The following is a 27,437-nucleotide window of genomic DNA, read 5'->3' on the forward strand; positions in this document are numbered from 1 at the left end:
AAAGTTGAAGCTCAGAGAAGTGAAGCCTATTGGAACCTGGGACTGCCGTCCCACATCCATGCGTGCAGGCTTGCCACCGAGCAAGGTCAAAGATGCACAAGACAGAACCAGGAGGTGTAGTCAGTACTCGATGGTGAGCTCCCATCTCTGGAGTATGCAAGCCATGCTGAGCAGGGTTCCCCAGGAGAAGGAGCCAGGTCCTGCAGTCCAGCCTTTCCCGGGACAGGAGGGGTGAGGGTGACCGAAGGGGCGTGGTGGAGGGGGAGGAGGCGTGGTTGAGGGGGAGGGGAGGCCGCGGCGCCATATTCACTCCCGCCCGCAGCCCGCGGCGCAGCCAGCATGAGTACCGCTGCTTTCCACATCTCCAGTCTGCTGGAGAAGATGACGTCCAGCGACAAAGACTTCAGGTGCGCCCTGCGGCGGCCCGGGACTCCTTTCCAGGGGCCTCAGCACGTTCCGGCTGCCCACCCTCATCCCCCCTGCAGACCCCCGCGCGTGCCCACGGTCTCTTCCCTGGGCCTGGCTAGGCCTGCAGCACTGCTGCAACAGCCCCGCCCCCAGCCTCTTCCCGCCTTTGCTGTGCTGGGCCCTCAGGTCCCCCCACATCGGGCGCCCCCAGGCCCTCCAATGAAGTTTTCGTCGCCCTCTCCTTGGGATCCCAGTGTAGACCTCCTCTGACCGGCACTGAAACAGGCCTATCCCCTGTGCCATCTCCATCCTTTCTGATACCTGATCTTCTACCCAGTCTCTAGGTTACCCCATCCCCCGCCCACCCCCAGCCTGTATCCCTGCTGGGTCTCTTAATCCTAACTTCCTTTTCTTTCATCTTTTTCTCTTCATTCCCTCCTTATTCTCCCCGGTCCATTACCATCCCACCCTCATTCCTTGCCTCTCCTGAGATGTTTGGTTAAGCATGGTTTAAAGGCAGGAAGCAAAGGTTGGGGTAAGGGCCACGTCTCCCCCATTCTCTTTGTCCTGTCCTTCTCTCCAAGCATTCCAGAAACACAGGAACAGAGTCACCAAGAAGGATGGGACCATCTGGTGCAGCCCTCATCTTTCAGGGGAAACTGAGGCTCAGTGACAAAAAGGGGTTAGCTCACGATCCTATAGTTAGTTAGTTCTGTACCCTCAAGTTGAAAGGATACTGCATCCACTGAGTCTTCTGTCACTTTTACAAACAGGGAAACTGAGGATCAGGGGAATGAAGGGGCTGGGTACAATGCCAAAGGTAGGACCAAGCAGAGGTGGAGGTCTTAGTGATGTCCTGAATCTAGCCTGAAGGGAACTGACGCCTGCTTGTGTGGTTTGAACCCTACTATGTCCTGTAAATGCATTCCTCAAAATCTTTGCAGCCCCAAGCCCCATGGTGGTAAGAGGGCTTTGGACTCAGCCCTGGCTTCAGATCTTGGCAGCCATAACTTACTGGCTGTGTAAGTGATGGGCAAATTTCTGCACCCCTCTGAACCTTAGCTACTGTTTGTGGTTTAGGTGCCAGGTAAGTGCTTCGCGAATGGCTGCCCCTATGATTCTGCATACTGTCTCACTTCTCTGGACGTTGACTAAGCATCTCATCCTCACTGCTGGCTCTCACTGAGTTGTTACCAGGGTGCCTCTGTGCTCCGTGTAGGACCAGGCACCTCTTTCTGTGTTTCTACCATGTCACCTTCACTCTCCTGTTGGTGCCTGTGCAAGGGGACAGGGTAGGTCTTACTAGAGTGTTCTTTGGTTCCAGGCCCTTCCTGTTCTCCAGAGACCTAGAGGGGACTTTGGTTTATCCAAAGTCGCATGCCCTGCCACAGCCTAGGGGCCATCTCCTGGGCCTCTGAATTGGGGAGTTGGCCCTTTCAGTCAGGGCCAGAGAAGCCCTTTAAGCCTGTCCCTGCCAGCAGCCTCAAGGACACTTAAAACCAACCTGAGCATATGAGAATAGTGTCTATTTTTAAAAGTCTGAATACCAGGAGGCTGAGTCCCCTGGCCAGCTGTCCAGGCACCATGTGGCCCAGTGTCCCAATGGTGTTGCCTCTCAAATGACAGGAGACCATGGCCTGTGGTTCCCGGAGGGGAGTGACGGAGTGGGCTTCCAGGCAAGGGACAGGAAGCCTTGTTTCTGACAGGGAAAACCAGGGACAGAGATCTGGCCAGAATTTTTTAATCTTCTCATGGTGACACAATACTGTTTGAGGAGGCAGAAGTCCCATCTCACACTGGTATTCTCTGGCGCTCTGTAACCTCTTTGAGCTTACTTGTCTCAAGTTGTCCTATTAAAACCCTCAGGATGCTGTGGGAGAGGGGCAAAGAAAATTTCCGTTTTTATTCATGGAAAAACTGAGACTCAGCGTTAAGAAGGCAGCTGGCCAAAATTTACCCCATTGATAGAGGCAAGACGAGTATGTTTCCTCAAAGCCCCACTCTGTTTTGGAGCTCTAGCCAACCAAATTGTTGTCACCACCACCCCAGCACTGGCGTTTCCTCTGAGAGTGGTGTTTGCAGAATTCAGGTGTCTACTAGTAAGAATTCAGGCTTATTAGTGAATGTAGATTTCTGAGTTTGAGTTTCCACAAGGCTGTTGAGCGCTGACTCTACTGCCTTCACCCTGCTCCCTGGTCAAGCCTGTCTTTTGCTGAGCTTGGAGTGTCAGAGGTGAACCCGCTGGGTACCATGCATGTGTATGCACACATATGTGTGCACAGGTATAGGTATATGTATGGATGTACATGTGTGGAAGTACATGTATTCGTGTGTGTGCCTATGTGTATGTGCATAGTGTGTTCTGTGTGGGAGAATTGTATGTGTATGTGGAGGGTATTGTATGTTTGTATACATGTGTATGTGTGCTTCTAGGACGATTGTGTGTGTATGTAGGTGATTGTTTGTCTGTATACATGTGTATGATTGTTCATGTGTATATGAGGGTATTATATGTCTGTATACGTGTGTGTGTATGTGCATGGTATGTGCATGTGTGTGCGTGCCTGTGTGTGTGGCTATTGTATGTCTGTATACATGTGTGTGTATATATGTGCATGGCACGCACGTGTGTGTGTGTGCGCGTGCACGCACGCATGTGTGTGTGGCTATTGTATGTCTGTATACATGTGTGTGTATGTATGTGCATGGTGTGTGTATGTGTGCGTCCGCCTGTGTGTGTGGCTATTGTATGTCTGTATACATGTGTGTGTATGTATGTGCATGGCGCGCACGTGTGTGTGTGTGTGTGTGTGCACGTGTGGTCATGGTCTATGAGTGCTCTCACACATTCATTGCTGCACAGGAGAACAGTGCTGTGATTCAGGGGTGCCGAGTCCTGGAGTGACCTGTTTTGGGAAACTGTAAGGCTTAAGCGTGTGCACATCACAATGGTCATGATCATCCCGGAGACAGAAACATTTGAGTTAAACTTTTGATGAGTATGCTAGCTGGGTTTTTTTCAGGTTGACATAAGCTAAAGTTGTCTGAGAAGAGGGAACCATAATTGAGGAAAAGCCTTCATAAGATTGCCTGTAGATGAGACTGTGGTAGTTTTGTTAATTAGTTGATGGGAAGGACCCAGATCATTGTGAGTGATGCCAACTCTGTGATATATAAGAAAGTAAGCTAAAAGAGCCATGGGCTGCAAGCCAATAAACAGCGTTCCTTCATGCCTGTCCAGTCATGGTGGTGCGCACCTTTAAACCTCCATGGCCTCTCAGTTCCTGCTTCCAGGTTCCTGCTTGAGTTCCTGACTTCCTTCAGTGATGGAGTGTAGGCTGAAACCCTTTTCTCCCCAAGTTGCTTTCGGTCATGGTCTTTATCTGAGTAATAGAAACTCTTAACTGAGGCGACGACGAATAGGAGTGTACAGGGCACATTCCCTGGTTGGTGGGCCCATCTTGCCCCTCCTAGAGTACATCCTCAGGGTTGCCAGGCCCATCTGGGCCCCATGCAGCAGAAAATCAGGAAGGTCCAAGCACAAACATCCTTTTCCTTAAAGTGCCTGGGTGGTGGATGGGACAGCAGTGGGCCCCTCCTCTGCTTCAGCTCAGCTTCCTGCCTTCTCTCAGCAGCTTCAGGCTGATCTGGCTGTTAAAATTAAGGAATGGTGGCATGGACAGGGTCTCTCCAGGTGCTATGGGTTGCCATGACATCAAACAGCAGGTCTGGGCTGGGGGCCCACTCCAGTGGTGACAGATTTTACCCCTGCAGGTGCCAGCAGGAGCCAGCAAGCATGGCAGCCTGTGGGAATGGCTGCACTGGAGAATGGGCACTTGCCATCTGCAGTTGCTACACTGGGTAGAGGGTGCTCCCGTGGCACAGTCAGTTAGCATACTTATACCACATTAGGTAGAGACCCAATGGTGTTGAGATTTTGTTTCCAGGAATTAGAAGTCACTTTAATGGTGATGAGTCATTTAAGCTGGGGAAAATGTCTGCAACCTGGACACAGCTGAGGGCAGCCAGTCCAGTCTTCTACTCTGCCCTCTTCATTTTTTGCGGGAATGATGTCCTATGAAGCCCTTTCAGCCCCCCCTTTTTATTAAGATCTTAAGAGCCCTGGGGGTGGGTGGAGTCATTGGCTCTGGTCCCATAGCTAGGAAAGTATTGGTCAGCTGTTGGCTCTGGTCTCCAAAATACCAAAATATGCCAATTGATCATCCATGTGGCTTTTTAATGTGTTCATGACTAGCCAGGCATAGTGCCTATGACTTTAATTCTAGCACTTAGGAAGCAGAGGCAGGGGGATTTCTGTGAGTTTAAGTCTATCCTGATTTACAGAGTGAGTTCCAGGCTAGGCAGGGTTACCCTGTGAAACTGGTCTCAAACAAACAAACAAACAAAAGGCAGGTTTGTGACCCTGAATGTCACCTAGGAACTTGGAAATACAGGCTGAGAGACTGGGGTACAGCTTGCTATGATGAACAAGCCCCTTGGATGAGGGGCTTAGGTTCAGATGCTTGTTAAGGCCAGGATGTCTGAACAGGGTTCACCTGTGCATCTAGAGCTGCTTCTCTTCCACACCTGACTCTGCCATGACGTTGCCTATCTCACACTCAGGTATTCGTGAGCCACTTTCTTCTGTGAGATGTGAATGGCACATGCCATTCACTGAGTGTGTATGGTGGACCCCCAGCCCTATAATCAGAGCCCAAGTCTGTCTGTCTGTCTATCTATCTATCTATTTATTATTTTGAGACAGGGTTTCTCTGTCCTGGAACTCACTCTATAGACCAGGCTGGCCTTGAACCCAGAGATCCGACTGCCTCTGTTTCCCAAGTGCTTAGATTAAAGGTGTGCACCACCACTGCCCTGTCAGCAAGTGTTTTTAAACACTGAACCATCTCCAGCCCCCTAATGCCCGTTTTTTGGAATAGGTAAACTAAAGCCGAGAGGAGGCAAGTCCCATTTTGGCAGTGGCAGTGACAGGAGCCCCCCTCTCCCAGATCATGGGCATTAAGCCAGCCCTCTTTTTTAGTTTCCCACCCTGGGGCAGATGGTCTAGTTGAGGTGGTTCAGCCCTGCCCACAGCCCTGGCTACCCACAAGCCTTTGAACCCTTGCACTGAGCTTCCGACCACGCTCCTTCTCCCTGCCCCTCACCAGGTTCATGGCCACCAGTGACCTGATGTCAGAGCTACAGAAAGACTCCATCCAGCTGGATGAGGACAGCGAGCGCAGGGTTGTGAGAACGCTGCTGCGGCTCCTGGAGGACAGGAGTGGTGAGGTGCAGAACCTGGCTGTCAAATGGTGAGCAGGGATGGGTGACTTGGGGGAGGCCGCCACCCCTAGGATGCAGCCTGTGAGGATCACCAGGCACTTTGGGAGCAACGTTAGTGTTGGACCCTTAGCCAGCATTCCTCAGAGGTAGACCCCGTGCCAAGAGCTCAAATCTAAGTTATGTGAGAGGTTATCCAGGAAATAGGAAGGGAAGTAGGGAAGAGGAGGTGGTAGAGCAAAGAAAGCCCGCTCGGGGCTCTGTAGCTCTGACTGGTCCTCCGGGTGACAGTCTGCTACCAGGCTTTGAGAAACGAGGCTGCAGATCTCAGGTTGATGACCAGCGTCAGCCAGTGAGAACAGGCATGCATTGGAAGACACCACCTAGACCTTCAGGGGTTGCCGAGCGGTCTTTGTTTAGTAATTCTGTAGGGGATGTGACACCAGCTCAGGTGTGAAAACCTTTGGGGCACTATGGAGCCACAGGGTGAGGTGCAAGTCGTAGGCTTGGGGTGCACTGGTTTCCTAGCAAAACAGGACCCTCTGTTGAGCTGAGGTCTTCCTCGGCGTGTATGTCCCCACAAGCCTGACTTAAGGCATGCTTGGGCTTTTGGGCCCTTCTCCCTCCATCCCTCTGTCTCAGCCTGGGTCCCTTGGTGGGCAAAGTGAAGGAGTACCAAGTGGAGACCATTGTGGACACCCTTTGTGCCAACATGCGGTCAGACAAGGAGCAGCTCCGGGACATCGCTGGCATTGGCCTGAAGACCATCCTCTCGGAGCTGCCTCCCACTCCCACAGGTACCCGGTGTTGCTATCAGCCCAGCTGTGTTTCCAGTTCTGGGGCCAGGGGGTTCTTCTGTGGGAAGCCCACACCTGTGTCCACAGTGTGCCTTCTGCATGCCTCTATTTCTCTTCACCAAGTGCTTACACCTATATTAAACATCCTTATTCAGCAGTGGCCCACGCCTTTAGTCCCAACACTCTGGAGGTAGAGTTGGAGGTCAACCTGACCTACACAGTTCTAGGGCAGCCAGGGCTAAGTAGTGAGACCTTGTCTCAAAATAAAAAAGAAAGAGGGAGGGCTCAGGGAAGTAAAGGGGCCTACAAGGTGTCCGTCTGTGGTAAAGAATTCAGACCCAGGTCAATTTAAATTCATGGCTGCGTATTTGTTCGGATTGCTTCCTGCCACAAGTAAACCACACAAACTCATGGTAGCTTAAAGACTTGCCCTGATCTCTCTGGAGGGATGCTGCTGTTCCTCTCCTCCTCCCTCTCACCGTCCGTCCTCCCTCTTCCTTCTCTTCCTCTTCCTCCTTTTTCCTGGTGGTAGTGCTAGGTAGAGGTCTGCCTGCATGTCTGCCTGTTTGCCAGAAGAGGGCACCAGATCCTGTTATAGATGGTGTGAGCCACCATGTAGTGGCTGGGAATTGAACTCAGGACCTCTGGAAGAGCAACCGGTGCTCTTCACCTTTGAGCAATCTCTCCAGTCCCCAACAGTTGTTCTGTAGCTCAGACCCACAGGGTCACACTCTTCATCCACGTTCTCTCTCCTTTGTAAGAAAAAAACACTTTCCCCAACCCATTCTACCCCACTGTCCAGAGCTGGGCCACTGGCTGCTGCTAGCTGAAAGGGACTGGGAAACGAAGTGTTTACCTTGACCCCTCACTGCTAGAAGTGTGTGAGCCACCCAGCAGCTCAGTGATCAGTTTGTCAGCTCCCCTCGCTGATTCCTGGAGTTGAGTCTTAAGACTCAGGTCAACCATGGACCACTGAGGCCCAGGCTTTTCTGGACCACTGACTTCTGGGAGGATGTGGGCCCTTTCAGCCCAAGGCATTGCCCTGTCCACTTGTGCCCTGCACAGGCTCGGGGCTGGCTATCAATGTGTGCCGCAAGATCACAGGCCAGCTCACTAGTGCCATCGCCCAGCAGGAGGATGTAGCTGTGCAGCTGGAAGCCCTGGACATCCTCTCTGACATGCTGAGCAGGTGAGCCAGGCCACTTTGGGCAAGAAAGAAGGGGACAGGCAAGACCGAGATGATTGTTGTGCATAATGTCATGCTACAGAACAGGCTCTAGGAGGCCATTAGCTCCAAAGTCACACAGTCAGTAATCCTCCTGTGGCTTGTGCATTTGCTCTGGAGGCAGGGAGAGCCAGGTGTTAACCTAGTGGTGGGCCTGCCTTGCTCCTGGATTCACAGGCAAGTGGCCAACTGAATATATCAGTAGAGTATGAGGTCAGGTGCAGGGCCCAAGCTCAAAAGGCCCTAGCTCAGCTTCTGGGGACTTCTTACTGGAGTTGAGGCTTCGGGGGCCGAACAGATCTCAGGGCATCACAGAGGGCAGAGGCAGGAGAGGACTGTGAAAGGTTTTGGGTTTGGGGCTCAAGGGAACACTGATGCAGATTGTACTTTTAATTAAAAGAGTAAAAAGGTTGGGCATGGTGGCACACAGCCTTCAAGAGGCAGAGGTGAGCCTGATCTACAAAGAGAGTTCCAGGACCTGTTACACAGAGAAATCCTGTCTTAAAACAACAGCAAAAACAAGGATTAGAAGAGTTTTTCATAGCACGGAAAGACAGCATGGTGGGCTCTGCCCGGAGTTCTGGCCCATGTGGCAGAGGGGTCCCTTAAAGGTTTCAGAGGAGTTGAGTTTCCACGATGGTCCATAGTAATTGCAATCTGGCTACCTCTGCTTCAGGGATTGAGGAAGGAGTCTTGAATACGGAGAAAGGAGTGTGTGACCTTCAGGGAGTCCAGGGGTGGGACCTATTGATTAATATGTGCCCATTAGCCTGGGGCCTCTCCACCGTATCAGCTGCATATACTCATGGCCTAAGCAGGGTTCTAACAGATGTGAGCCCAGGGCTCCTGTATGGTGGGCTGATTGTGGAAGCTGTATGCATTGATGAGGCTGGAGGGCTGCACAGGAGCTCCAAGGACAGACCTCCATCTTCCTTTACTCTTACCTTCTGGAACGTGGACAGGCTGGCTGAGAAGGAGTGTCTTTGTCCTTATGTTTGTGGTGGGACTGAACCTACGGCTTTACCCATGCTGGGGACAAAACCCTACCATTGAGATATATTTCTAGCCCATTACTTTTTATGTTTGAAATTGTATCTCTCAGAGTTGCTCAGGCAGGCTTTGAACTCACTATGTAGCCCAGACTGGCCTTAACCCTGCAATCCTTCGGCTTCAACCTTCCTAGCAGGTGAGATTATAGGCTTGGGCCCCTAGGCCTGGCTTGGCTTCTGTGGGTTCTCTGAAAGAGCTAGACTCCACAGGATCCAGAGTAGGCTGACTAAAGGCTGGCCCTATAGGTTTTAGAAACAAGGAGATAGAGGATTGGAGTGGGGGTGCAGGTCAGTACAGTAGGAGGTGATGGGTTCCATCTGAACATGTTGAGTTTGTGATGTTTGAAAGACACCCCTCAATCATGAGCTCCATAGGGCCAGAGTCTGTCCTTAGGGTCCGACCTCCGGTGTAGACCCTATCACACAGCAGATGAATAAATAGGTAAAGACTGCAGCAGAGTGATCTGGGCTGGACACAGGACAATGAGGTCATGAAGGGCAGAAGAGCAGGAAGAGAAAAGACCTCAGGACATTGTAGTGCCAAACTCACCCAGAGCTTTGACTGCGGAGAGCGAACTGGGACCGTGCAGAGCCAGGTTCTGCCTATGGAGAAGCTATTGGAGGGTTGTCTCTTGCCTGGAGTTCAGAGCTCAGCTTATCCAGAGGACACTGGGGAGCCATGGCAGAATTAAGCAGAGGAGTGATCAAGTTTTAGGTTTTATACCACTGCAGTCGCAGTAAGGAGGATAGACTTTCTGGGATAGGTATTAAAGCAAACCTCAGGCTCCCATGAATTTGGAGTGTCCTCACTGTAGCCCCCATGCCCACCACATTCCTCCCTAAGCTGACAGATTGGACACCTGGGCTCAGGTCTTGGACTTGCACTGGTGACTGAGGAGCCTTCTTCACAAAGCAGTCTCTTTCTGCTTTCTTTCCTGTAGTAAGCTGCTAAGTCACTCCTCACGGGGTGGGGTGGGGCACCCTGCCACTTCCCCAGGGTCTTTGAATACCCGAAGAAGGAGGTACAGAGAGGATGGGGGTGCAGACCCAAGTTGCCTGCTTGTGGTGCCTGGCCTGACCTGACATTCCCTCCATCCTGTCTCCAGGTTAGGTGCCCCACTGGGCACCTTCCATGCAAGCCTGTTGCACTGCCTACTGCCCCAGCTGAGCAGCCCACGCCTGGCTGTTCGCAAGCGGGCCGTGGGGGCACTGGGACACCTGGCAGCCTCCTGCAGCACTGACCTCTTCGTGGAGCTCGCTGACCACCTGGTGGACCGGCTTCCAGGCCCACGTGCGCCGGCCAGCCCGGCAGCCATTCGTACCCTGATCCAGTGTTTGGGCAGCGTGGGCCGCCAGGCCGGCCATCGCCTGGGTGAGGGGGTGGTGCTAAAGTTCTGAGTGGGACCCAGTGGGTGGGGACAGAGTCCTAGCAGGAACACAAGCTGGCTTTCTTTTTCAGGGCCTTATACCTCTGTGTGGTCTTCTGGAAGTGGCTTCTGTGGAGGCTCAGGGATAATTCTTAGGAGTCATGATATCAAACCCTCATATAGAATGTGTTTGAGCCTTCTGCTCTGACAAGCATACCTTAACCTGTGAGCCAGGTTTGGAATCTTTAAGCTTTTATTGAGGATAACAGATCTACAGTTAACCACACTGTTTAAAGTGTATGCCAGCACACACTTGTGAGCCCACATCACAGTCAAAACACTCAGCATTTCCACCCCCACCATTTCCATCCCTGCCTCTGCCTTTCCTCAAGCAGCCAACTCGGGCTTCATCAGGTCTGATGTTAGCCAAGGAACCTTCGCCAGGTGTTGCAAACTAGAATAAGATTGAGTAGATCGAGCATCATTCAGCCTCTCCTAGCTCCTGGCTCTCACCAGAAGGGTTGTAGCAGCTACTCCTTGGCTACCCTCAGGAGCTTTGATCTGGGAAATAGGCTGAATAGGCCTAGACTAGGGCTCATGTTTGGTTGGGCAGGAAATTGAGGTCCCAAGAACCCCCAAAAGGTCTATGTAGGGAGCTGGAGAGATGGCTCAGCGGTTAAGTGTGTTTACTGCTCAGTCATGAGGACTGGGTTCATATTCCAACAATGGCATCAGGCTGCCAACAATGCCTGTAATTCCAGCTCTAACAGATCTGGTGCCCTCTTTTGGCCTCTGAAGGCAACATATGTGTGCACACATAAATAATAAGATAAATTTAGAAGAGATGTCTAAGGATCTCCAGCTTAGCATGTTCCTTCTTACACTGTGGGAAGGTTATGGCTGGAAGGGGGCTTAGTATAACCTCTAAAGCAGTGGTTCTTATGTGGTTCAAGATCATTGGAAGACACGATTTACATTACAATTCACAACAGTAGCAAAATTCAGTTATGAAGTACCAACAAAAATAATTTTATGGCTGGGGGTCACTGCAACATGAAGAACTGACTATTAAAGGTTGAAGCAGGGCTGGAGGGATAGCTCAGCCATTAAAGGCTAGGCTCACAATCATAAATATAGAGGTCGAAGCATTAGGAATGTTGAGAACCATTGCGCTAAAGCTTGGGGACCAGCCAGAGGTCCCTCTTGGTCTCCTGTGTGCAGCTTACATTCTAGGAATAAGGCACAGCCCTGACCATGACTCAACCACACATGCTACTTACTGCATGTCCGCTGTGTGCAGGGACCGGAGCTAAGCTCTGCCTGCCTCATTATTCATCGGCGTCCATGCTGTGATGATTAATAGACTTAGTCGAGAAGTCTTGCAAGTGGCCCACAGCCCCACTCTAGACCCCAGTCAGCCCGCCTGCGAAGCCTCTAAGTTGAATTTACCCTGCAAGGGCGAGCAGTTGGGCTGAAGCTCTGGGCTGGTGACTGAGGGCAGGTGTGGCTAACTTTAGTGACTCTGGCTCTGTAGGGGCCCATTTGGCTCGCCTGGTACCCTTGGTGGAGGAGTTCTGCAACCTGGATGACGACGAGCTGAGAGAGTCCTGCCTCCAGGCCTTCGAGGCCTTCCTAAGGAAGTGAGTGTGGCAGCTGCACTAGAAGCCAAGCTGGGGAGCTGCATGGGGAGTTGGTAGGGATAGGGAGACAGGATGCCAACCTCAAAACAGTCAGCTCTTAGCACTTGTTTTTGGGCTCCATCCTTGCTCTGCCTCTCTGGGTTCCAGTGAAACCTCTCCTTGTCCCTCAGGTGCCCCAAGGAGATGGACCCTCATGTACCCAATGTGACCAGTCTCTGCCTCCGGTACATGAAGCATGACCCCAACTACCATCATGACAGTGATGAGGATGAAGAGCAGATGGAGACCGAGGACAGCGATTTCAGTGAGCAAGGTAGGTGGGCAGCCTGTTGAGGAGGAGCAGGGCTCAGCAGCCAAAGCAGGGGCTACACTAGGTCTGCCTGGCTGGATGCTGCTCTTTCTCTAGCCAAGAGGAGGGCCGTGTACTCATCCTCTTGCCTGCACAGGAGATCAGAATACTTGGGAAAGACATTTGTCTGTACTCAACACATAGTGATGTGACAGCTGGCATTAGGATGTCTATGTTGTAGCAGGGGTTATAAGTATTTAGAGGTGACTTAAAGCTGCGAGTGAAGTGTGTAGGAAACGTGTGACCAACCTCAGGTGTCCAGGCTCTCACAGGTCCCAAGCAACAACTCTAATCTTTGCTTCCTGAGCATCCACTGGTGTTCCAAGCTCTTACCTCATATTCCTCATCGTGACCCTAAAAACCTAGATGTGACTGTCCTCGTATTTCAGACAGGGAAATCCAGGAACCACAAAGTACCTAGCCAGGATGTGGGCCAGCTCTGACAGACTCTCTACCTCCACGCTACCATTTTTATAAGTGCTTTTCAGGATGATGCTTTTAGCCCAGCGCCAAAGCTAGAGGTTGAATGGTGGGCACTTGGAGGGGGCAAGTCCACATGTGGCCTCTTCCCTTTGGGCCTGAGGTCCTGTACATCACTCAGATTTCCTAAAGGGAGGTTAAAGATGGCATGCTGGAGCCTTGAATGCTAATCTAGCGATAGAGGGCATGGATCTCTTTGCTCTGTGAGTCTTAGTTGTCAATGGTGTGGCACAGTAGGAATATGTGGTCTCAGATCCAGGATAAAGAGGTGCCCTTGGTCAACTCTGAGCCTTCTGTTCTCCCCCAGAGAGGTGGATGGGACTGACTTTCTGCTCTGCAGTTTCCTGACTATGTTTCCTGAGGAGATGTCTCACCCTCTCTGAGCCTTGGTCTTGACATCTGTATAATGGGTCCATTAGCTCCTTTCTTTTAGTAGAGTTGTGATCGGCTGACTCTGGGATTATTGAACAGAAGGCCACACATGCCCATTCTTTCTTTGGTGTTTGTCTCACTTGAACCACCTTTTGGATCAAGGCTTTTGATTGACCGGGGCTGGGTTAGCACCAAGGCCACAGTGAGGTCACCTTTCTCTTTGGAAACGGCCAGACCAGAAGCCAGAGGATGGGCCTAAGCCCCAGAAACCTTTTCCGTGTCTCCACTGCAGACTTAGAATCCCTGTCATTCTTTTTTGGAAGAGGGCAGAGTCTCATTAAGTATTTCAGGCTGGCCTTGAACTCATGACCCTCTTACCCCACCTCTCAAGTACTGGGATTATAGGCCTGTTTCAGAATACCAGCACATTTCTTCCTTGATGTAGTCAAAGATCTGGGGCCAGGAAAGGCTATGGCTGAAGTGTAGACATTTGTACATTGGGTCTTCCAGTTATCTACAACGGGGAGTGGTCCTTGCCCCACAGGAGAGACTGTGGATGGAAGGATGTGCCATCCTTAGCACACTACAAGTGTCTAAGGGTGGTGCCATTCCCAATAGACTGTGATACTGATCTTCAGAAGGTAAAGCCCAGGGTAGGGCATCCATTGTCTTCTTCCCTGAGCTGAGACAGCTCTGTGTGTCTTACTCCTGTCCCAGAGAGTGAGGACGAGTACAGTGACGATGACGACATGAGCTGGAAGGTGCGCCGAGCAGCGGCCAAGTGCATGGCAGCCCTGATCAGCTCTCGTCCTGACCTCTTGCCGGATTTCCACTGCACGCTGGCGCCAGCACTCATCCGCCGCTTCAAGGAACGGGAGGAGAATGTCAAGGCAGACATCTTTGGGGCTTACATCATGTTGCTGCGACATACACACCCCCCTAAGGGCTGGCTAGAGGCAGTGGAGGAGCCCACCCAGACTGGTAGCAACCTCAGTATGCTGCGGGCACAGGTGAGCTATGTCCTTAACCCACTCTCCCCCCTTCCTTTCCTCCCCCACCCCCATCTCTTCACTGGCTGAGGGATGTGGCCTGAGCACCTGTGCTCAGCCTGGGTGTTCAGATGGAGTCCTGCCTCATCCTTGGTCTGTGTGGGGCAGGTTTGGGACCAATGGGCAACAACGCAACTAGGACTCCCAGAAGCGAGAAGGGCTTCTTTCATTCCAAGAGTAAGCAGCTACCGGAAGGGAATAGCAGAGTTTGCTTCACTTAAAGAGTTCTTCTGGCTGATGGGTGGGGAATGGATTGTGACAGGATAAGAGTCATGGCTGGTGACCAACAGGAGGACATTGCAACTGTGTCCAGGTGACAAGAGATGGTACCTTAGGGACAGGGGAAGCAGAGGGATTGAGTGGCTGTGCAGGCCTGAGAAGTGTGTTTTAGAATGAACCATTGAACCTTGCTGATGATAGGTTGCTTGTGTTTGAGACTGGCAGGTTGAAATCAGTTGATCTCTTGGCCTCTGAGATAGGGGACATCTGCATCTCTATATATTTATGTTGAAGTCCTCATTGGCATAAGTAGTGAAATTTCTGTTAGTATAATAAAATGCTAGAGGCTAGGTTCCTACTAAGAAAAGAGGCTTATTTAACTCGGGTTTGAAACAGTCCAAAGAGCTTGGTCCCTGCCCTGGTGTGGATTGCCCTAGCCATGTGACATCTTTGTAGAAAGCATGAATATACAAAAGGAAAATATCCCATGGTAAGACAGGAAGCCGGAATGATGAGAGTAAGCCCTTATTTTATAATAACCCTGTCCAGCAGAACTAGTTCATCCTTTTTAGTGACTTCGTGATATTGCCACCTTTTCCTAGTACCACACCATACTGGGGACCAAGCTCCTAATCTGTGAGTCCTTATGGCCATACACTTTATCCAGACTGTAGCAGATGCCTAGGTTGAGCTAGTAGGTAGGCAGAAAATGTGCAGGGTGGATGGGAGACACAGGCCAGAGTGGTACTAGAGCCTCTGGACTCAGGAATATATTGGGAGTGTATCTAGGTAAAGAAGAGAGGGGACCATATGTTGAAGACAGCTAGGCCTCTGCTTCCCCTCCTTCATAGAGATAGAGGTGACAGCCAGGCTGCTGGGTCACCTTGAGCCAGTTCCTTGCCTGCATTTACAAGATGGAGGCAACCATCGCTCTGTCTGCAGAGTCTGAGTCAGGTGGCTAGTAGGGACTGGTGGACACTGACGTGTCCTGTCTGTGTTGGAACGGGGCCTCCTGGCTGGTTTCTGAGCTGCCCACCTGCCCACAGGTGCCCCTTGTGATGAAGGCCCTCCAGCGGCAACTTAAGGATCGAAATGTTCGGACCCGCCAGGGTTGCTTCAACCTCCTTACCGAGCTTGCGGGCGTCCTCCCTGGCAGCCTGGCAGATCACATGCCTGCGTTGGTATCAGGTAGGCTGGGCTATCTACTCTTGGGCCTGTTCCAGAACACAGACCCCTGCCCTATATTGAGCCCTCAATCCCTGAGAGCCCAGGCATTACTTCTGGGCAGAGCTCTGCAATGATGGCCCATGGGGTTCCCCTCTGACCACAGGGAGGGCAAGGCTGCTTCCAAACCTACTTTGTGGCTTCAAGTAAGTTCTGGGCTTGCTTCCCTCAGCTCTGGTGGCCTCTGGGAGTTTTGGATGCTTTGATTCAGTGCTGATATCTTCCTTGGTTACTATATATCCCTAGACTGAACCAGGCTGGAGGGCCCCTAACCTTGGTTCCCACCCACAGGCATTATCTTTTCATTGGCTGACCACTCCAGCTCCTCCACCATTCGGATGGATGCCTTGGCCTTTCTGCAGGGGCTTCTGGGTACAGAACCAGCAGAGGCCTTCCACCCACACCTGCCTACCCTCCTACCACCTGTCATGGCCTGTGTGGCTGACCCTTTCTACAAGGTGGCAGCTGAGGCTTTACTGGCGCTCCAGGAGCTGGTGCGCACCCTGTGGCCACTGGATAGGCCTCGGATGCTAGACCCTGAGCCATATGTTGGAGAGATGTCCACAGCTACCCTGGCACGACTCCGCGCTACTGATCTAGACCAGGAGGTGAAGGAACGGGCCATCTCTTGTGTGGGCCACCTTGTGGGTCACCTTGGTGACCGGCTTGGGGATGACCTAGAGCCCACGCTTATGCTTCTCTTGGACCGCCTACGGAATGAGATCACCCGGTTGCCTGCTGTCAAGGCGCTAACACTGGTGGCTGTGTCCCCATTGCGACTTGACCTGCAACCCATCCTGGCTGAGGCATTGCCTATCCTGGCTTCGTTTCTGCGAAAGAATCAGCGGGCACTGAGGCTGGCCACGCTGGCTGCCCTGGATGCTCTGGCTCAGAGTCAGGGCCTCGGCCTCCCTCCACCTGCTGTGCGGGCTGTGCTAGCTGAGCTGCCTGCTCTGGTCAGCGAGAACGATATGCACGTGGCCCAGCTGGCTGTCGACTTCCTTGCCACTGTGACCCAGGCCCAGCCCACCTCTCTGGTGGAAGTCAGCGGACCTGTTCTGGAGGAGTTGATGCGGTTGCTGCACTCGCCCCTGCTGCCTGCTGGGGTGCTGACAGCCACTGAAGGCTTCCTGCAGGCGCTGGTGGGAACTCGCCCTCCATGCGTGGAGTACTCTGAGCTCATTAGCCTGCTCACTGCACCTGTTTATAACCAGGCTGAGGATGGAGGACCCGGCCTGCACAAGCAGGTGTTCCACTCACTGGCACGGTGTGTGGCTGCCCTCGCAGCCGCCTGTCCGCAGGAGGCAGCAGGAACTGCCAGCCGCCTGGTCTGTGATGCTAAGTTGCCCCACTCAAGCACAGGAGTCAAAGTCTTGGCATTCTTATCACTGGCTGAGGTGGGCCAGGTGGCTGGGCCAGGCCCCCAGAGAGAGCTGAAGACTGTGCTTCTGGAAGCCTTGGGATCTCCCAGTGAGGACGTGAGGGCTGCGGCCGCATATGCCCTGGGCCGTGTGGGTGCTGGCAACCTGCCTGATTTCCTGCCCTTCCTGCTGGCACAGATCGAGGCCCAGCCCCGGCGACAGTACCTGCTGCTACATGCACTTAGGGAGGCGCTGGGGTCCGCCCAGCCTGACAACCTGAAGCCCTATGTTGAGGATGTCTGGGCACTGCTCTTCCAGCGCTGTGAGAGCCCTGAGGAAGGCACTCGGTGTGTGGTGGCTGAGTGCATCGGGAAGCTAGTGCTTGTGAACCCTCCCTTCCTCCTGCCTCGGTTCCGGAAACAGCTTGCTGCAGGTAAGGGCATAATGGCCCAAGCTGGCCCAGCACAGGGTGGGCATTTGGTCCCCAGGCATCTATAGAACCCATGTAAGTCACTGGAGATGAGAATCACATGTCTGTTATTCAAGGAAAAGAAGCCAGATGGCAACATGCTTCCCAAATGTACAGTCTCCTCCTGCGAAAGAAAAACAAAGTCTTTTTTCTTCAAGATTCGTTTATTTTGTGTGGATGGGTGTTTTGCCTGCATGTATGTATGTGCGCATACATGCAATACCCTCAAAGGCCAGAAAAAGGCATCAGATGCCCTGAGCTGGGGTGATAGACAGCTGTGAGCTGCCATGTGGGTGCTCAGAAACAAACCCAGGTACCCTGAAAGAGTGGCCAGTGCTTTTACCTTCTGAGCCACCTCTCCAGCCCAAGGAGACAGGGTTTTTGATGTCCCCCTTCCTCAAACAGACCTCTCACTCAAGGGGTCTGACTCATAGATTCAACTCAATTGAATCAAAAAATAACCCAAGAAAATATTGTGTCTGTACTTAACATGGACAGACTTTCTTGTTTTTATCTCTCTTTTTCTTAATGGCATTGGTGTGTGTGTGTATGTGTGTATGCACACATATGCTCTCTTGTTGCTGTGGCATTCGTGTAGAGGTCACAGGACAACTTATGGGAGTCAGTTCTCTTCTTCTGCCATGTGAATCCCAAGGACTGAACTCAAGGCCTGATAACAAGTGCCTTTATAGCAAGTGACATCTCACAAGCTCCTTTTTCCTAAGCAGTATAGATTAACTACTATTGATATGTTTAATGTAAACAACATAGAAAAGATGGGAAGTATATGGAAGAGTGCGCCTAGGTTCTCTGTAGACACCATGCTATTTTGTGGAAGGGGCTTGTCGTTCTTGGGCTTAGTATCCAAGGAGATCCTGGATCCTGTTCTGTGATACTAAGGGGTAAAAATACAATTTAAAGTTCCATGATGGCATTAGGCATATGGGATTATAAATATATAATTCTATAATAAGGAATATATCTTAGCTACTTCGGAGGCTGAGGCAGGGTTATGACTTCAAGGCCTGCTTAAGGAAGTTGAAGGCCTTCCTGTGCAATTTAGTAAGACTTTAACTCAAGAAAAGAAAAGAAATAAGGGACTTGGGCTGTGGCTGTCACTTGGTGGTAGAGTGAGGTCCTGGGTTCTGTTCCTAGCGTCTCACACAAATAAGTGAAATAGAGCTGGGCATGGAAGTGTACATCTTAATCCCAGCACTCAGGAGGCAGAGATAGGAGGATCTCTGAAATATACATCAGCCTGGTGTACATATTGAGTTCCAGGGTTATATAGAGAGACCCTGTCTTTAAAAACATCATCAAAATAATGATGTCATTTTCGTAATCCCCACTGTGGACATGAGCAGTAGTAGTTACTTTTCTTACTACTATGACAAAATACCTGATAGAAGTGACTTTAGAGAGGATCCCCATTTAGAGGGGGCAGCCAGCCATGGATGGGAGGAGTCGTGGCAGTGGGAGCTTGCAGCGTGGCTCGTTCACATCTTGATGGATCAGGAATCAGTTAGGCTGGTTTCAAAGGCAAATGTAACCATCAGCAGCATACGTCTGCCAGCTGGGGGCCAAGCTGGACTTTGAGCCATGTCCTAGCATCACCCTCCATCCTTAGGGAATCTATGTGAGCCCTTCATTTTTCCATCTACTTGAAAACCAGCCACAAAAGTAAAATAAAATGAGTCCTTTAGGGGACTTGGGTTCTATAGGAATATCATTGGCGTCCAGCTTGCCAAAAGCTCCCCTGGCCTCTGCTATGTGACTTTAAATGTGAGCTTGGCTTCTCTGAGTCCTTCCTTCCTATGTGAAACACAGACCAATGGTCCTCCGTAATTCTGTTTTTGAGATGGGGGCTGACTTTGTATCCCACACTGACCTCGAACTCCTGAAGATACTCCTGGGTCATTGGTATGACAGTCCAGTGCTACCACACTAGTTTTGTTGATTTAATTAACATTTCATTATTTCATTATTAACATTTCAACACTTCATTATTAACATTTCAAACATTATTTGAGTTTGAATGGTGTAGTCTCAGCCAGAGGCAGGACTTTTCCCTGGTCCTAGTGTTCTGTTTACGTTGCAGGGTGGTGCCAAGACCCAGTGCTTACTCTCCTACCTACAGGAGGAAGAGCTGGGCATATTCAAGGCTGCCACAGGGACTAATAGCATGGACTTCCTGGGAGGAGGTTGTTTCTCAAGTAGGGAGAGGGTGAACTGTGTTTCTACCACAGGCCTCCAGGTTGTCGCCTGCCCACACTGTCGCCTCTCCTCTTGCAGGTCAGCCATACACCCGGAGCACAGTCATCACTGCAGTCAAGTTCCTCATTTCAGACCAGCCACACTCCATTGACCCCCTCCTGAAGAGCTACATTGGTATGTGCCCCCTATTCCCCTCACCCTGGGTATGACGCCTTACAAATTAGCCAAGGGTGTCAAAGACACAAAAGCAACTTTCTGATGGGTAGCAGGGGCAGTGGGTATAAAGTTTCTGGAAAAGGTTTTCTTGGAAACAACTTACTGGGGTGAGGAATGCTCTGAGGATGAGCTCCCACATGACCAAATCTGAAGGTAGCTGTGCTGCAGGAGCCTTGGTGGGGTAAGCCAAGCCCTCCCTTGGAACCTCGTGCAGGACCAGACTTCTTGCCTTCAAAGCCAAGTGCCTGCATCTTCTCAGAAGGCCACAGCAGAATCCCAGCCCCCCTCACCCAGCAGGCAGTTCTCCAGTCTTGGCTGTGAATACTGATTTGTGTGGGCAGGCCATTTCAATGTGAACTATAAAATGGGGTGCTGACCCACATGCCATGGTGCTGTGGCAGACCAAAGGGCCAGTGGCAGGACCACTTGAATAGAGAATGTATCCTGTGTCAGTCATCTCATGGCCCAGCCTGGTTGGCCAGGCAGATTTCCAGCCTTGATGAGCTGTTGTGTTGCATGTCTAGGGGCCTGCCAGTGGTATCTCTGTTTTGTCTTATTATGGTTTGTTTTGTTTTGATTTCTATTAGTTGGTTTGTGTGTGTGTGTGTGTGTTTAATATTGATTTGTATTAGTGTTTCACTTGTAATGTCTGTATACCATGTGTGTGCCTGGTGCCTGTGGAGATCAGAAGAGGGCATTAGATCTCCTGGAACTGAAGTTATGGATGATTGTGAGTCACCACATAGGTGCTGGGAACCAAACTCAGGTCCTTTGAAAGAACAGCCAGTGCTCTTGACCTCTGACATGTCTCTCCGGCCCCCAAGGCTAGTCTGTTTTAGGGAATGAGTCCGTATAGTCCATGCTGGACTTAAACTCACTGTATATAGCTAGGATGACCTTGAATTCCTGATCCTGCCTTTATCTCACAAGTGCTGGATTACAGACGGGTGCCTTATTAGCGTGTTTGATCCTCAGTTTTTGAGCTCCCTGAGTTGGATACCATGAGATGCCCTTGGATAAAAAACTCATCAGTTAATTCTCATAGCTCCAGCCTAGTAAAGGACATTGGTCCCAAGAGAGGGTTCAGACTTGTCATATCCTAGACTGTGTCCTCACAGAAGCAGGACCCCAGAAGACAGCATAGCACCATGGGAAGGGCCCCTGGTCCCAGTGTTGTTGAGTCCTGCTCTGCTGGCAGACAGCAGTTCCTCCCAGTGGGGTACATCAGAGGTCACATGACAGCAGCATGCCCATTGGCTGGTGATTTTCACTAGGGTCTCATGGCAGCAGTGGAGACTGTTGGGTTTCTGTACTCTTATTTTGCTGGAAGAGACTGCTGCTCGGTGGTAGTACATGGGCTCAGCATGTGCAAGGCCCTGGGCTCCATCCTCGGCACTGTCCCAAATAAATAAAACATGCTCCAAATTCCCAAATTAAACCTCTCCAAAAGGCCTACTCAGAGGAGCTATTGAGTCCATGTAAGCTCTGTAGCCATGTCAGCTTAGCACTTCAGACCCCGTCCTCTAAGTGCCGCTCATTTGTCATCCTGCACTCAAGAAGCCAAGGCAGGAAGACCACAGGCGTGGAGCCATTCAGTGAGGACCTGCCTCAAAACAAAACAGTCTCAGCCCTGTGCTTCCAAGCTGCTCTCATGTCTTCTTCCTTAAAGCCCTGCTAAGAGGTCACCACTGCCCTAGCCCACAGTTAGTGGAAAACCAAGCATTCTTATGTGGACTGTGAGGGTGCTTGTGTCTGCCCTTCAGCTTGCACAACTCACAATGCCTAGGTCACCAGGTATAGCGTGGAGGTAGCGTTGTGTCCTGCTTCTATGTCTTTCTTTCTCTCTCTGCAGCAGAGTTCATGGAAAGCCTGCAGGACCCAGACTTGAATGTGCGCAGGGCCACACTCACTTTCTTCAACTCAGCTGTGCACAATAAACCATCATTGGTCCGGGACCTGTTGGATGACATCCTACCTTTCCTTTACCAGGAGACCAAGATCCGCCGGGACCTCATCCGAGAGGTACAGGGAGCATGGGCACCTGGCATGACTTAGTCCCTTGTTAGCTGTCCCCTTGAGTCTCCTGTGCCTTGCTGGCAAGGCTCACTGAGGACTAGGAGTGAAGCCCACACGGTCACCAGGGTCACATGGCCCCAGTCGTGTCATGCCATGCCCCCCTACTCCCCAGCTGTGACCCAGACAGGGCAACCCAGTGGCCCCTGAGCTCCAGCTTCCCCTGGAGCTTAATGAGGACAACCACCATGCCTGTACCACAGGAATGTGCCCTGAGCACTTGGTGCTTGGTGGCACATGTTCATCGTGAGTAACCTAGTCCCCAGATGTGCTGCCACCTGTGACCTCTTATGACAGGTTCTAGGTAAAACATAGGCATCCTACAAATACTTTCTGAAACTGTCTTTAGGCATATGAAGAAGGGGCTTATTAGACCTAAATGAAGTCTGTGTTTAGACTCAGGTCCCTTTTCTGAGACATCTCTTTGAATGTGCAAATGTTTCAAAATCCACAGTCCAAACAAACTGGAACCTCTGAACCTCAGGTTTTAAACATGTAGAATCATTGGACTATAATGTCAGCAGCTATTACTACTCCTCCAGAATCTCAAGCTCCACGACTCAGACAGATGCACCGTACTTGACTTCCGCCACCATGGCACTCCGGGAGCAGAGGGGTTAGACTTGTGGAGAGAACTAAAGGGGTAGGGGGTTGAGATGACTGATAGCCACGTCACCTCATGAAGGGCTGAGGAGTTCTCTTGAGAGGGTTTGGAAAAGTTTTCCAAAAGAAGGGCATTTCAGCTGGTTTTGAGGCACAAACTTTAATGTTAGAAAGCAGATCTCATGGTAAAAAGCTTTAGAGGCCTTGGCTATTTGTGCCTGGCTCTGCCACCTCCTGTGTGTCTCTGAGCATGTCAGTTATCACTCTGAACCTAGCTTCCTTGTTTGTTGAGTGGGATTGTCAAGAGCACCTTCTTCCTGAGGTTTTCACTTCGTTCTTGAGAGAATCTTGTGGAAGTCTAGGCTGAGAATGATCCTGCTTCCACCTTCTAAGTGCCAGGGTTATAAGCATGTGCCATCACGTTCTGTTTATTCAGTGCTGGAGAACAAACCTGGATCTTCATGTGCCAGGCAAGCACTCTACTCTCTGAACCTTATCCCCAGACCTTCCTAAGGTATCTTTAGTACTCGAGTAAGGTGTTGTCAGGCGCGGGTTATAGCTCAGTTGCAGACATGCTCAGTGTGCATGAGGTCGGTCCTTCACACACACACATGCACACATGCACGCACACCACATCTTACTCTGCCTACTCAGCAGGTATGACAGTTGGAAGAAAGGGTGCTGCTGATTCCTGAAGCTTGAGAGCATGAGGCATGACTTGGGGCCGAGATTCCATGCTGAGCAGGTAGGGTGAGTTGCAGAAATTAAGGGAGGGGTTTTGCACCCCTAAAACCTCTGTCCTTCCTGCAGGTGGAGATGGGGCCCTTCAAGCATACAGTAGATGATGGGCTGGATGTGAGGAAGGCAGCCTTCGAGTGCATGTACTCGATGCTGGAGAGCTGCCTGGGCCAGCTGGACATCTGCGAGTTTCTGAACCATGTGGAGGATGGACTGAAGGACCACTATGACATCCGAGTAAGATATGCCCTGGTCCAGCTCAGAGCAAGGGGAGCCAGGCAACATTAGCTCCCTGCCTGTTTGTCCCTCCTTCTGGCACCCCAGGAAAGCAGCTCTGCCACTTTCTGTCAAGAATAAGGAACCAATCTTTAGATGTTTCTCAGGTGTGCGCTCCAGGCACGCTCTATCCAAATCTACCAGTGCAGAAATGGCTTATGCCATTTTTGCTTTGTATTAATTTGTTTTAAATGTAACTAACTACATTTTAAAAATCAAGAGATTTTACATAAAAAATAGTTGTTCCTTTTGAAAACAATCTATAATGCTAGGTAAATTCCCAAATTTCCATTGTACTAGTCTGTTTTCTGGTTCTTATTATTACTTTTTTGTTGTTGTTATTGTTGTTTTGTTTTATTTTGTTTCTTCAAGACATAGTTTCTCTGTAGCCCTGACTGTCTTAGAACTCTGTAGATCAGGCTGGCCTCTCTCAGAGATCCCTCCTACCTCTGCCTCCGAAGTGCTGGAATTAAAGGCATGAGCCACCACACCTGGACTGATTGCTGTTGCTATTTAAAAAAAGAAAAAGAAAAAGCTGTGTCTGTGCCTGGCTCAGAGCCTGATATTGGTGTCTGCTTGGCTCTTGTGATGTCACAAGGGCAGGCACCTGCACAAGTGTTCACATGTCAGGCATGAGGCATGTTCATTTTATCATTTACTTTTGTGAGAATCCAGCCCAGGTCCTCTCAGGCCTAAATAAACTCCTTCCAACAGTGCCACCTCCAGTCACCTAGCCGCCTCCTGCTGAAGGTGCCATCACCCCTCAGCATTGCTATTCTGGGGATCAAGCTCCCACTACGTGGGCTTTTGTGATACATGCTCAAGCCCGATCTAAATGAGGCATGTTCAAGCTAGTGTCAGTGGGAGCTGAGGAGCTGCAACGTTCCTTCTCTGACCTGTGCCAGAGGCTTGTGGACATGGCTACTGCCCCTCCCTGTGTCTGTAGTTATCCAACCATCCTCACACGGCTAAAAGTGGCTGGCAAGATTCAGGATCACCAGTTATATCTTCTATAATAGGAAACTGAGACCCAGAGAGGTGGGAGATTTGGGCAGGGGCCTGGAAGGACTTGATTGTGGATTTGTAGGGTGCAAGCCTGTACTTCCCTTGGGTCTGCTGCTTTGTCTGGGGGCTAATTTACCAAGAGTTCCATCTGTTTCTCTGGGCAGATGCTGACCTTCATCATGCTGGCCCGGCTGGCCACCCTTTGTCCTGTGCCTGTCCTGCAGAGGGTGGACAGGCTCATCGAGCCACTCAAAGCCACTTGTACTGCCAAGGTATGCCCTGCCCTGCCCTGGCTTGCCCTTCCCTCCCTGCCTGGGCCCTGGAGTGCCTGGCAGATCTAGGCACTACTCACTATACTATGTGCACTGCAGTGGTGGGCTAGCTGCTTCCATCATCCCTGTTGCCCTAGAATGTTCACCTGTTGCCTGGGGCTATACAGCTTCACAGGCTGAGAGATCCCTTCATTAAATGCCTCCTGGGTGATGGGCTATGAGAGGGACCCAGGGTACAATGCTCCACATGCTGGGTTCCCCTGACTCTGTCTATGCAGATCCCAGCTGGGGAGCTGGGCCTGATTCCTGTGAATGCTTGGTTGATGATTGATTGATGGATGGACTGCTCCAGGGCAGAGCCACTGGTCACAGGGAGTGTTTCAAGGTCTTGAAGGGAATCTGGGGTGAAAGTGTCATGGAAAGTTGTAATGTTGGGAACAGTCTGGCATGCTCAGGGTCCCAATGACGTGTGTGTGTGTGATATTTATGTGTGTTGTGTGTCTGGAGGCCAGAGGTTGAACAGTTGTTTTCCATGATCTCATAATATTTTTTTTCATACTGTTTCACTTTGTATCCCTGGCTGTTCTGGAACTATGCCAACTAGCCTAGCCTAGAACTCAGATCCACCTTCCTCTGCCTCCCACATGCTGGGATTAAAGATGTGTGCCACCACAGCCAGTATTTTGTTTTTGTTTTTTGAAACAGGGTCTCTGTCTGAACTGGGTTCATTGGTTCAGTTTGGCTGGGTGACCATGAGCTATAGGAATCTGCTTTTGTCTGCACTCCATGCCCAGCTCTTATGTGGGATCTGAACTCACGTCCTCGAGCTTGTATAGCAAAGACTTTGACAACTGAGCCATCTCCCTAGTCCTCCACCCCACCTCCCATTTGAGTTTTGAATGGATAAGATTTGGCCAGAAAGAGGGCCAAGAATTTCAGTCTTAAGGAGAAACTGAGAATAGTGGTTTTGTTTTTCTTAAAAATAACTATGATTCTCAGGTAAATCTCAAAGTGATTCCTTCCTCCCCTCTTGCCTTCCATATTGCTGGGACCACAACAGTCCTGTGTCACCAGGCTCAAGTTATTTTCTTTTCTTTTGTGTGTGTGTGGGGGGGGGGTGGGGGAGAGAGAGACAAGACACGGATACTTCTGTAGCCCAGGCTGGCTTTGAACTCAACATAGCCAAAGTTGACTTGAATTTCTGATCCTCCTGCCCCTGCCCCCAGGTCTTTAGATTACCAGCTATGTATGACTGCACCAGATTTTACATGGTGCTGGGTCAGGTTCCCCCCTACCCCCTACTTTTTTTCTTTTCCTTTTCTTTCTTTCTTTCTTTCTTTCTTTCTTTTTTTTTTTTTTTTTTTTTTTTTTTTTTTTTTTTGGGAAAAGGTTTTTCTGTAGCTTTGAAGCCTGTCCTGGAACTTGCTCTTTTTACCTGGCTGAGCCTCAAATTCACAGAGATCCACCTGCCTCTGCCTCTGCCTCCCGAGTGCTGGGATTAAAGGCGTGCGCCACCACTGCCCTGCTGGTAGGTTCCCTTTTCCCTGGGCTTTGTATATGCCAGGTGAAACCCTCATACCCAGCCCCAAAGTTGTGATTCTTTTCAACACACTAGCAGCAAATGATGAAATCTGCTGTTAATCGATTGAAATTAGGCCGTCATGAATCTGAAACCTGTATGTTTAAAATGGGTAACGTGGGCTCAGTGAGGGCGCTGTCTCCCTCTGCAGGTCAAGGCTGGTTCTGTGAAGCAGGAGCTGGAGAAGCAGGATGAGTTGAAGCGCTCAGCAATGCGGGCAGTGGCTGCCCTGCTCACCAATCCTGAGGTGCGGAAGAGCCCCAGTGTGGCTGACTTCTCTGCTCAGATCCGATCCAACCCAGAACTCACAGCCCTCTTTGAGAGCATCCAAAAAGACTCGGCCTCTGGTCCCAACATGGATTCTATGGAACTCAGCTAGCTGACCCCAACACAAGCCTCCCCTCCCACCCCCATGGGCCTTGGCCACCCCTGTCCTTCCCAGTCAGCCTCAGTGCCTTCTTAGGGCCCCTACTCACAGGCCCTCAACCTCAGTGCCAGAGCTGGGCCCTTTTAACTCAGGGCATTCACAGCTGGGGTAATGTTCTACCACCTTTACACTGCAGCCCTCCACTTGATTAGAAGCCAGCATTGGACTGTAGGGTTGACTTCCAAACGTCAGAAATTAGCTCCCTGGCCAAGGGGAGAGCTGTGTAGAGCCTAGATAAACTCTGGGCCTGGGCCCATGAGACTCAGTTTATACTTCTTAAAACTCAGAACGTCTCATTTCTAGTTAATAGAGTAAGACTCGTTTCCAGGGTAGATGGTATAGCTCACTGGACAGGCTTGGGCCCATTGTTTGAAACACCTCTAACTTCACCACCAAGGCGTCTAACAGTTTGTGTACTTCCCAAGGTGTGTAGTGGTTAGTACTGGAAATTCAAGTCTAGATCACAGGCCAGAACCATACCCACCCCTGACCACTCACCCCCTGAAGAGTTTCTGTGTAGCCTGGGCTGTTGGGGAACTCTGTAGACCAGGCTGCCCTACAGAGATCCTCCTGTCTCTGCCTGGGATTAAAGGCGTATGCTGTTGACACCAGCTGAGGCCCAAATTTTGTGATCTGAATTAATAAAGAACAGATGTAAAGGTTCTCATGTTTTGTTTTTTTAAGATAGGGTACCTCTGTGTAACAGTCCTAACTGTCCTGGAACTCACTTTGTAGAGGATGGCCT

At 50.8% G+C, this 27,437-nt stretch overlaps 1 protein-coding gene across 1 annotated transcript; it reads left to right on the plus strand.

Moving 5' to 3' along the window:
- Positions 1-293: 293 nt before the first annotated feature.
- Cand2 (cullin associated and neddylation dissociated 2 (putative)) lies at positions 294-27,310 on the plus strand. Its single transcript, XM_051203585.1, has 15 exons — positions 294-407; positions 5,577-5,720; positions 6,331-6,485; positions 7,551-7,674; positions 9,866-10,131; positions 11,661-11,766; positions 11,937-12,079; positions 13,685-13,977; positions 15,282-15,423; positions 15,751-17,253; positions 19,582-19,677; positions 21,572-21,741; positions 23,206-23,370; positions 24,579-24,686; positions 26,417-27,310. The coding sequence occupies exons 1-15, from the start codon at positions 340-342 to the stop codon at positions 26,642-26,644; spliced, it is 3,711 nt and encodes a 1,236-aa protein (XP_051059542.1). The 5' UTR covers positions 294-339; the 3' UTR covers positions 26,645-27,310.
- The last annotated feature ends 127 nt before the right edge of the window (positions 27,311-27,437 follow it).

Source organism: Phodopus roborovskii, unplaced genomic scaffold, assembly GCF_943737965.1.
Source record: "Phodopus roborovskii unplaced genomic scaffold, PHOROB, whole genome shotgun sequence".
Lineage (NCBI taxonomy): Eukaryota > Metazoa > Chordata > Mammalia > Rodentia > Cricetidae > Phodopus > Phodopus roborovskii.